This window comes from Muntiacus reevesi, chromosome 11 (genome assembly GCF_963930625.1).
Source record: "Muntiacus reevesi chromosome 11, mMunRee1.1, whole genome shotgun sequence".
NCBI lineage: Eukaryota > Metazoa > Chordata > Mammalia > Artiodactyla > Cervidae > Muntiacus > Muntiacus reevesi.
This window is the reverse complement of record NC_089259.1, coordinates 16,824,984-16,836,994: the sequence shown is the minus strand read 5'-3', so window position 1 is coordinate 16,836,994 and position 12,011 is coordinate 16,824,984. Positions and strand designations below refer to the sequence as shown.

The 12,011-nt window shown below is 34.6% G+C and overlaps 1 protein-coding gene across 3 annotated transcripts in view; it reads right to left on the bottom strand.

Annotated features, from left to right (window-relative positions):
• RB1 (RB transcriptional corepressor 1) overlaps window positions 1–12,011 on the bottom strand; it is a 117,857-nt gene that overhangs the window by 86,823 nt on the left and 19,023 nt on the right. For all 3 annotated transcript variants that reach the window (XM_065902292.1, XM_065902290.1, XM_065902291.1), the window contains 2 exons: window positions 2,857–2,972; window positions 700–819 (listed from right to left, as the gene is read on the bottom strand). In XM_065902292.1, coding sequence (XP_065758364.1) covers window positions 700–819; window positions 2,857–2,972 — 236 coding nt within the window. The remainder of the gene's footprint in view (window positions 1–699; window positions 820–2,856; window positions 2,973–12,011) is intronic.

Here is a 12,011-nt window from a genome sequence, read left to right as displayed (position 1 = left end):
TGGAAACGAACAGAGATCATTCTGTCATTTTTGAGATTGCATCCAAGTACTGCATTTCGGACTCATTTGTTGACAATGATGACTATTCCATTTCTTCTAAGGGATTCTTGCCCACAGTAGTAGATATAATGGTCATCTGAGTAAAATTCACCCATTCCAGTCCATTTTAGTACGCTGATTCCTAAAATGTCCTAAATTCCTAAAATGTTCACTCTTACCATCTCCTTTTTGATCACTTCCAATCATCACTGATTCATGAACCTAACATTCCAGGTTCCTATATAATATTGCTCTTTATAGCATAGGACCTTGCTTCCATCACCATTCAAATCCACAACTGGGTGTTGTTTTTGCTTTGGCTCCATCTGTTCATTCTTTCTGGAGTAAGGTCACCACTAGGAAGAATCTTAAATTTAGATGACTCTTCCATTCAGAACTACAAGTCTTCTGGCAGAGAAGGCTAAAGTGGAAACGAAGTTCATTAAAACACGTGAAACATGAATAAAACAAATAATTTTGGAAGAAACATTCAGAATGTGTATGACTGGACAAATAAGAAGGTCAAGACTATTAAGGCAACAAATCTAAGGTGCAATACTTAACAACTTTACTAAGTATGTAACAGTTCCCAGATGTAATCTAATCATGAATAATGACTTGAAAATGTAGTGTGCAAACCTAATAAAACTTTTACTTTACCTTTCTAATTTGCTGTAGAGTGCAGACAACACATTATACTTCTTCAACAGTCTTGACATAGCATTATCAACTTTGGTACTAGTATCGATTTCTTTTAGTAAATCAAAGAATTTATAGACACTACAAAGGAAAGAATAGAAAAAAGTGAATCCACAATTTTAGAAATTCATTTTTTCATTTTCAAAGCATAGACATTTCAATTCAAAAGGCCTGTTAGCTCTGTACCAAATCACTATTATATCCTTTGGAAGGAATTAGTTTTTGCATTTTACTAGAATTTAAAGGGGAAAAAAAATCAACTAGTCTTCAACCTATATCCCTGTATCTATACACCTAAGCCTACATCCATTTATCAACAAGAACACAGAAAAAATAAGGGTTTTTACAGACATACAAATATTTAGTTCTATATCTAGCTATATGTTTTAAAAATCCTAAGTTCACATCCATTTATCCAACACAAAAACTACCTGTTTCATTCTAATGTTTTCCTTTCCATATTTACAACTCTTCTTTGACAGTGAGAAACTTGGGATCCACTTATCTCTGACTTACTCATTTAATCAATCCCCCTGTAACTACCAAGCTACCCACTCCTCCATGTTGGCACCCTCCTCTCCTGCTTGGACTGACTCCCTCCACCGTGAACTGCCCTCACCCCTCCACGTAGGGATCTGACTGCTCATCCCAGACAGCTCTTACCTCACATGCGCTGTGACTCCCTCCCTACACCAGCTGTCCGCACACCAAGCAGCCCATGTCAAGAAGCCCCCCACACCCTCCCTTGAGGGATGACCTCCTCATCCCACTTTGGCTCTAACACCCTTCTCAGGGACCCATGGCTCTCCCTCACCACAGATGCACACACCTTCTCTCTTTACCCCACCAATGGTTTTAGGGGAAAGAAAAAGGAAATAGCTGGGAGCTCAGATGCTAAAGAATTTGCCTACAATCCAGGAGACCTGGGTTTGATTCCTGGATCAGGAAGATTCCCTGAAGAAGGGAATGGCAATCCACTCCAGTGTTCTTGCCTGGGAAATCCCATGGACAGAAGAGCTTGGCAGGCTACAGTCCATGGAGTCGCAAAGAGTAGAACATGACTGACGACTAACACTAATAATTTTTATATCACAGGAAAGGAACAGGACCCAAGACTTAATAAGGATAAGCAATCTATGTCAAGTCACATACCTTGTTAAATATACCCAGTCTATCTTAACCCAAACATTGATATTCTCTTTCCAATCCTCTGAGGTCATTAAACATTTGCTGATGTAAAAATTTACCTCTATATTCAGACTGTTTTCAGCTATATAAAACCTATTTTGGTTTAGTGATTTTATTTAATAAAGTTAAACTTTGAAATCTCTGAGAGGTAAACAACTTCTAATTTAATCAGTTAAATATGAATATAGAAGGTCTTTGTTTCCACATTTTATTTAGAGGTAGTAAGAAAGAGTTACTAAAACATGAAACAATTTTATCTCATTTACACAAAACACCAGTTATGTTTAACTCTAGATGGCTTTATCCAAGAAGAAACATACTACTATCTTTTTGTAAATTATTTACTGTTAGATATTGTAAATATACTGTAAAAGAAATGACTAGAAGAAATGACCAGAAGGCTTTTCTTGAGTTGTTGGAAACAATTAGTAAACTCTCATTAGGCTTATAAACTCAATACAGACATTAAGTAATTATAGGGGCAAGTATTATAATAGATACTTAATTGAATACACAGTCTCAAAACATATATAATTACAATATCTATTATATTAAAAGTGTTAAATTTTAATAAATTAACTAAATTCCTTGAAGATGGGCTCACACTACTTTTACAAAGGTTTTAATATATAATAAGCCTATTTAATAAATCTGCCTTTTTTGTCCGTTTTATCAACAGCTACAATTAAGATAGTTAACATAGTTAGAGATACAATGAAGATTTTCCCAGGACACAGACTGGCATGTTTTAAAGACATTAAGGGCCCCAATAGAGTAGGAGAGTTCATTAGCTGACCCAAATTCTCCATGTTTTAGTTAATTTTGGCACTTCCCACCAATTCCCTAAAGTCTATTAAAATGGTAGTTCATGAATAGTTTTTTTTTTTTTTTTTTAATGGCAGAGGCCTATATTAATGGAAGAAATTCTACCTGGTTTCAATGTTTTTCTGTAGCTCAGTGAAAGTGAACGGCATCTCATCTAAGTCAACTGCTGCAATAAAGATACAGATTCCCCACAGTTCCTTTTTCTTTTGAACATAACCTTCCTGCAAACAAAACAAAACAAAAAGGTTCAAGTAATTCATTCTATCATTTACACACAAAATCTGTGTTAAAATTATTCTATGCAACTTTTTTCTTATTGAGCATAATAAAATAAATCTGTTCCTAAGTCTTTATGAGAGTATTTAATTTTAGCTAGTAAAAACTAGTTACAAAATTAGTAACTAAATTTTATATTGTAAAGCAAAAAAATTACCAGAAAGGTCAAAAAGTTAAATTACAACTTTCTATAAGAAATCTAGAAGCCAGTCAGTTCTCTGAGGTAAACATTTTCAGTTCTCAATAACACAACATCATCCAAGCCAAGGTGAAAGATTTTACTTCATAACACAAATTTTATTTAAAAAACAAGCCCATTTTCTCACTTGATTATCCTCCTTTTACTCTAATTCACTTGTTCTTTTACCAAACTATTGATTCAAGTATTTTCTAACCTTATGAAATTTATATCTCTCAGAGCTCTAACTGCCTTCCTTATAAAATGGAAATAATACTTACCTCACTTTGTAAGAATTAAATGAGACTTTTATATAAAGCCCTTACCACAATGCCTAGCATTTAATTAGTACTCAACGAATGACAGCTGTCATTATCATTAGAATACTTTTTCCCCTAAAAATATATCTTTATTTAAATATGTGTTTTATAGGTAGAATTGGATTATATTAAATTTAAAACAAAAGAAATAACAAATTACCTAATGTTCTATCAAACAGTTGGAACCACTTGCTTACTCTTAATTGTAGAGTACAATGGAGCTGAAAAGTACGTGATGCAATTTTATATTGTTTTGAAATCTCAATTATACAAAAGTTTTAGGAAAAAGAATTATTCTAGATTATCAAATTTTAGGGATAATACAAAGCTTATCACTATCCAACTCTAAACTTTTCCTTAATTTTAAAAATCATATCTTCATCTTCATACAGTTTTATCTCTTCCAATTTGTTTTTTTTTTTTCTGTTAAAATTTATATTGAGGAATTCAGAGAAATCCTAAGTAGAGCAGGGAAAAGCTAGCCAGTCATACATATGGTCATCATGTGACAGCTGTGCAATTCAGGAGACCAACAATGTGCTGACATTCATAATGCTTCTACCGTTCTAGAGGTAGAACGTAGGCATAGAAAAATGACCGTTACCATATCATACATACAGGCCTTAATTTTGAATTACCAGTTAAGATATTAACCATTTATCTGAAAAAAAAACAACATATAAAAGCAACTGTGGAGTACAAATGTGGAGTAGTGAGAATCATCTACATTGGTGCAAAAAAAAAAAAAAAAAGGCGACATTATCTGTAGAAAATTTAAAACTGGTAATAAACCAACAAAAGCTGATCAGCTTTAATTATCACCATGATCTGGAAATTTTAAACAATATCAATGATAAAAGCACACCTCTCCAGAAACACATCTCTTGGTCCTACTGTTGAGTTTATATATATATGGTGGTGGTTTAGTCACTAAGCTGTATCTGATTCTTGCAACCCCATGGACCGTAGCCAACCAGGCTCCTCTGTCCATGGGATTTTCCAGGCAAGAATATTGGAGTGGGTTGCCATTTCCTTCTCCAGGCCAATTTGTTTTTTTAGTATCTTCTAAAATTTGCCATATCTAATAATTTAGATCACCAACTCAATGGACATGAGTTTGGGTAAACTCTGGGAGTTAGAGATGGACAGGAGGCCTGGCGTGCTGTGGTTCATGGGATTGCAAAGAATCAGACATGACTGAGTGACTGAACTGAACTGAACTGAATAATTTTTAAAGAAATAATCACTATGCAACTAACACAGTTTTGTCACTTTGGGGATACAATGATGAAAACAGAAACAAAAAAATTCCCTGTCTCCCTGGGAGTTACACTTCTATTTAAGTTAAAAACATGAATTTTTGTGTCAAACATTCAAGACTTTGAACACATACTCTAGTTGTATAACTGTGAACAACTGATTAAATCTAATTAAACCTAGTTTTTACTAAAACAGAAATGATAATAGTATCCTATCTGGGTCACTATGAAATTGAACAGTGAGGATGCTCTTAAGTAATCAGCACCGTGCCAGGCCTTACACTCATTCACTAACAAACAGCAGCAGCAGTATTGTCAGAGGATCTAGCACTCATTCCTCTACATCATATCTGCCTCATAACCGTCCACAACCTAACCTTCTCTACACCAAAGACATTCATCCTTGGGAATGCTGAGGAATACTGGAGTTCTGTGTGTAAAAAATCATTTTTATTGACTTCTAGTCCCTGGGAATCACTGATCTGATGTCAATTCCTTCTCTAGAATGTCATACAAATGGAATTATATAGGCTGTAACCTTTTTTGTCTGGCTTCTTTCACTTAGCATAATGCTTCTGAGAACTCATCCATATTGTTGCATCCATTAGTATTTATCCCTTTTATTTGTTGAGTAGCACTCCATTGTATGACTACACCACACTTTGTTTATCTATTCCAAAAGCTGAACACACTGCTATGAATAAGACTACTAACCCTAGCCTTAAATATTCAACTACAGATCTTTAAGTGGATTCATATTTTCATTTCTCTTGGGTGAATACCTCATTGGGGAATGCTAAATTCTATATTAAATGTAAGTTTAAGTTTGTAAGAAACTGGTAAACTGTTTTCCAATGTGGCTGTAATACTTTGCACCCCCACCAGCTACAAATGAGAGTTCAAGTTTCTTCACATCCTCACCAGCACTTAGTTTCTGTTTATCTGTTTTCCAGTCATCCTAGTAGGTGTGTAGTGGTACATTTTCCCAAGGACTAATAACATTGAGTACTTTTTCAAATCTCACTTAGCATCTGGATCTCTTCTTTTGCCAATTTTCTATTCAGTTGTTTGTCTTAAAAAGTTGTTAAGAGTTACTTAAACATTCTGGATTCAAATTCCTTAACAGGTATGTGTTTTGCAAAAATCTTCAACTGACCTGTAGCTTTTCATTTTCTTAAATAGCATATTTCAAAGGGCATAAGTTTTTTATTTTGATGGAGCTCAATTTGGAGCTCAATTTATTACTTCGCTTTATAGATTATGCTCTTGCTGGTACTATCCATGAAATCTTTGTTTAAACCAAGGGCACAAAGATTTTCTCCTTGGTCATCTTCTGGAAGTTTATATCGATGCTTCATCTGAGTTAATTTTTATGACTGGTGCAACATAGGGACGAAAGTTCATTTTTTGCTTGTGGATGTCGGACTGCTCCAAGTATCGCTTGTTGAGAGGGAACTCCTTTCTCCATTGAACTACCTTAGCACCTCTGTGTGCAAACACTGACACATATGTGTGAATTCTATTTTCTGATTCTCTGTTCTGTTCCACTGACCTATTTGTCTTTCTTTCCACCAATACTACAATGACTTGATTACTATAGCTAGGTTTTGTTCTTTTTTAGTTCAGTTTGATTCAAGACTTTTAAATCCGTAAATGACATTTGATTCAGTTCTCACTGTGCAGATTAAGAAATTGAAGATTAGAGTGTGGAGACTTGCCCAACACAGCCTATCAATGCCACAGGCCTATAAAACCTAAGTTTCCTAACACTCAAATTAGTCTTCTTCCCTTTATTTAAGAATATTTCCTTACTACATTTCTACATTGATTTCCTAACATTTTCACTATTGAAATCCTTAATCTCACCACCCCACTAAAAGTCCTGTACTCTTAACTATTTTACTCTTCTGTACTTTTTATTTCTATTTTGTTGAGAAGGTTAGAGAACCACAATTCCAAAGGCCTCAACATGTTTCTCCATATCAAGTAATTTCTAATTACCACATATTCCGGTCTGACTCCCAACATCCCTTCATCTAGCTTCAGGTCCCTCTTCTCTTCTGACTTGGACAAATGAACATCCTCCTCCAACTCTTTATTTCAGTAAATCTATTCCCTCACTTCTTCCCATTTGGATCACCTCCTTCAAGACCTAGTTTATTAACTCCTCCCTCTGTCTTACATAATTTATCTTACAGTTCTTTCTAAACACGTGCTTCTGTTTAGCTACAAAAAAGCTTGTGCTGTGCTGTGCTAGGTCACTCAGTTGTGTCCGACTCTTTGGGACCCCATGGACCGTAGCCCGCCAGGCTCCTCTGTCCATGGGAATTCTCCAGGCAAGAATACTGGAGTGGGTTGCCATGCCCTCCTCCAGGGGATCTTCCCAACCAAGGTCGATCCTGCATTAGAGGCAGATCCTTTACCATCTGAGCCACCAGGGAAACCCAAGAATACTGGAGTGGGTAGCCTATCCCTTCCCCAGGGGATCTTTCTGACCCAGGAATTGAACCGAGGTCTCCTGCATTGCAGTCAGATTCTTTACCAGCCGAGCTACCAAGGAAGCCCCACAAACAAGCTTATATCACTTAAAAAAAAAAAAAGTTATCCTTCTATTCCTGGACTTTATCAAGCTACTGTTTGAACCACACATACAAACCTCTCACTATTCACACACACACTCACCAGATACACTCTCCCAGTACACACCTACTGCATCCACTGAACACATCTACTATATAAGCGCTACTCTACTGAGGCTATTGTCTAAGTCTCGAAAGATCTCTCTCTAAACTTAATAGACTTTTCTTTGGTTTCATCTACAAAGACCTCTATACAACATCTGACACCACTGTAATGAAACTTTTCTCCTTAGCTTTTCAAACACAGTTAACATTCTCATTCTCTTTTTTATCTCTACCAACTTTTTCAGAGTTTCCTAATTCCAAAGACTTTTCCCCACCACCTTCTTTTTTCCTCTGCCGTCTGCAGTTTCATCCACTTCTGTAGCATCCCCAACTCCTCGATACAGATGTTTCACATGACTCATCCTGCTTTCCAGCCCTCACTGCTGTCTCAAGATCTATGCCCTATTTTCCAATGGAAATTACAACCCAAATTTGTAACTGATTTGTTTCCTCAAAACTTTAGCTGAGAATTATGTAATGGGCTCAGAATAGGACCTTTGAAACTGTTAAAACAAAGGAAAAGCAATTTTTACTCAGCCAAAAGAATCACAAAAAAAATAAATGAAAGAAGAAAAAAATGAGGAAAGGATAAGAAAAAGCATTTTACAAAAGAAAAAGAGTAATTTTCAATAAACATATTTTGAAAATAAAAACCTCAGAAGAGTGTTAATTGAAGGACATTTCGCTAATGTGCATCAAGAGCCTTAAGAGTTCAGTTTTATCTCTATGAATTTATCCAATGGAAATAATTACTAAGTAAGATTTAGTATAATAAATGTTCAAAGAATTACAACAGCAAAAATAGTGGGAAACATTTAAATATCTTTAAATAGAATAGTTAAATAAATTATGATAGAGTTGTATCAAGAGCTATATAAAACTCTTAGAAAACATTTCAAAGATTATAAGGACATGGGAAAAAAAAAACCAAAGACACGTTAACAGAAAAAAACATCAGAATACAAAATTCTGTGTATATTTTGACTCCAATTTTGTGAAAAATTTTAAAAGAAAGGATAGGCAAAAATATATCAAAATGTTAACTATTATCTCTAGGTGGTAGGATTACAAATGGTTTTCATTAACCCTAGATATATTTTCTAAATTACCTACAATTATAAAATAGAGGGGAAAGTAAGTCAATTGAAGAGTACTAAATTTATATAAAATAGGTGAGAGGAAAAATTAGGAATATTCTTGAGAAAAAAATTTTTTAAATAGTAAAACTTTAATTACATATACTACAGTTTTTAAATCAAAATCTATAATCAACACTTAAGATGCTATTCATTTAAGCTATCATTTAGTTTAGTTTACTTAAACCACCCAATTGGTAACCCTGAGTTAGTGATATGACTTCTACTGGGTTAACCAAAAAGTTTGTTGAGTTTTTTCCCCATGATATTTTATGGAAATACTGAACAAACTTTTTGGCCAACCCAACACTTGCTCTTTTACAATGCACTAACTTATAAAAGAGCTCCCCCAAGTGGTAACATAAATCATCTTAGAAACATCTGAAAAGTAGGTTATCTTAACTGAAAAGTAGGTTAACATAACTAGCATGAATTTAACCTGAAATTTTAAAAGCTAAAAACACTACTCTCTCTTATCTTTACTTTTTAAGATACCAACTATGAAAATGATGGAAATAAGCCATAGGAAACATGCTCTTTATCTCAGGGTCAAAAGGATACATCCTTACACCAGATTCATGAGACTGTAATGAGTGATTAGCAATAAAGTTACAAGTTAAATGTATTACAGAAGTAGAGGGGCTAAGAGCTGCCTTTATATCTTCCCCTCTGGGATTTCCTTACCAAAGTTATATGTAAGAACAAAAGAAATAACATGCTAATATGCCAGAAAATTCTCCCTCTCACTTGCATAATATTAGCTGACAGCAGTGAGTGCTAACGAAATTCTTGATGTGCTCACAGGAACCAAAAGGCAAGAGCAGCACAGCCAAGAAGAATACAAAAGCTAACTTTACTTGTGCTCGATAATATTTTTGATTCAAGATGCAGGGGTCAACAACAACTGAATTAGCCATCCAGTTACACAATGCCTTTGTGGGGAAAGAGTTGACTCTACTCCCAGAAAAATATGTTCTTGGCAAGTTCTAGTCTTCTGCCCAAGAGATGAGTACTTGGAGCTAAGAACTTCTACAGAATTCAGTGGTTAGGACTATTTAAGCACCTAACCAAACTCAAGTTCAGTTTACTAGATTGTTCACCTGTCCCTATCTCAACTACTTTGCAAGCATTTTGAAAGCATAATCACACTAAGTACACTGCTGAACGCCCAAGAACCTAGTACAATGGCCAGCATTAACTTGACATTAAATGGATATATATTTTAGAAGCAGCATCAATAGTCATACCCCAGTATAGGACAGAATGACTTTTCTGACTTTCTCGTTTTTCCCCCTAATAGGCTCAGAGAACGAAGCAGCAACTGAATCATGAGTAAAAAGTTCTAAGGTGAGAATATTGGTCCTACCACAATCTCCTGATCACACACTGATAAGCTACTGAGGATCAGCAGGATTAATTCACACAAAGAAATGAATTACCATCTTCACTTCCTAAACTTGTAATACATAAGTGACCTGGAATTTAGTTTCTAGTCAAGCTCTCTGCTTTACTGAGTCCAAGGCCCAAAAAATGATCCACCCAAGAAGACAGAGCCATAGAGTAGTGAAAACAGCCACCATATTAAAACAACTACTAATTAACTGATGTCTGCCCTCTTAGAAACAAAGATGATAAACAGTGAGGAAATCAACTACTACAATTCAGATTTAATTATGTGTATAAAAGATATTTTTCAAAGTTTGCATGTCCATTCATTCAACCAATATCATTTGAAAAAAATGAAAACATAACTACTGAATAAATGAGTTGGCATTAGAATAAAAGAATCTCAGTTGGAAGAGAAAATGAAAGGGACCATTGGTCACTGAAGTCCTGTGGTCTGGGAGTCTCTAGGGTTCAAATCATAAAATGATAATCTTTGGCAAATTTGCTTAAATTTTTAAAAACTTAAGTTAACCCATATGTTTACTTTAAATAATGCCTCAGTAGCTAAAGTAGCTAGTGTTTCACTTTTGCTAGAATTCAATGCAATAAGATAACATAATTTATCTTTATACTGATAAAAAGCACTGGCTGTCAGGCTAGAATAAAATTAGGAAAAATTATTATTTAATAAACAAAGTTTGGTACACTTTCTAAAAGAGATTCAAGGTGGGGGGAAGTTTGGTGGTTTCTGACTGCAATATAAATCTGATTCAACTTATCTTAAAAATGGTTTGCAGAATGAGAAAAATCAAGGCACATACTGAAAAGAGGTAAAGCAGAAAAGAACAGACATTTTTGACAAAATAACTCACTTCAAAACTCTCCTCAATATCTAGGTCTCATATAAACTTGACTACTGTTTATAGCTGAACATTTAATAGAAATAACTACCAATCTGAACATCAATAATTATGAATATCAGGCCTCTAAAATTATAATGCATATAAGGAAAAAAATTGATTCACTGACAGAGTATTTATAATCACTTCTTTCAAAACAAAACCTGTTGTATCTAAACTATATAGAGCATAAAGATGTTAAAGTACAGAAAAACAAACGGTCCTATCAAATTGAGGTTGAAGATACCCTAGCAAACCTGGAAGCCTATAACTCTCCACAGTCATTTCAATCCTATGGGAAAAAGGTGTTATACAGTATGATATATTCTTCTGGTACCTACTTCTAACATGAAGAATAAAGACAGGTGAATGAATAAAGACGATGTGGTATATATAACCAATTAAATGTCACTCAACCGTATAAAAGAAGGAAGTCATTAATGCCATTTGCAGCAACGTGGATGGACCGAATCATACAAAGTTAAGTCAGACAAAGACAAACATCATATAATATCACTTATGTGTAGAATCTAAAAAACGATATAAATAAACTCACAGACAAAAGAGAAAAAGACTCACAGACATAGAAAACAAATTTATGGTTACCAAAAGGGAAATAGCTTGGAAGAAACAAGATATTCAATATCTTGTTATAACCCATGATGGAAAAGAATTTGATAAAGAACACACACACATGTCACTTAGTGTGATGTACTTTGCTGTACGCCAGAAACCAACCCAACACTGCAAACTTCAACTTAAAAAAAGCAGGGCAAAGGGAAGAGAAATCTGAGGGAGAAGTAGGGCAGAGCATAGTATTAAACAGGTTAGGCCTTATTGGAAAAGTGAGACATCAGCAAAGATTTTATCTATTTATCTATCTGTGAGCAAAGACATATCTATCAAATTTTGTAAATGTGAATGTCTTCTGACCCAGTGGTTTCACTTCTAGGAACCAACATTACAAAAGTACTCTTATTTGTGCACTAAATGTATATATAAAGCTATTCACTGCAGCAGTTTGTAGTATCAAAGGGTCAAAAATAAACTAAATCTTTGTTAATAGGGGGATATATAAACAAATCACATGTCCATACAATGGAAAAATACATCCACTAAAAA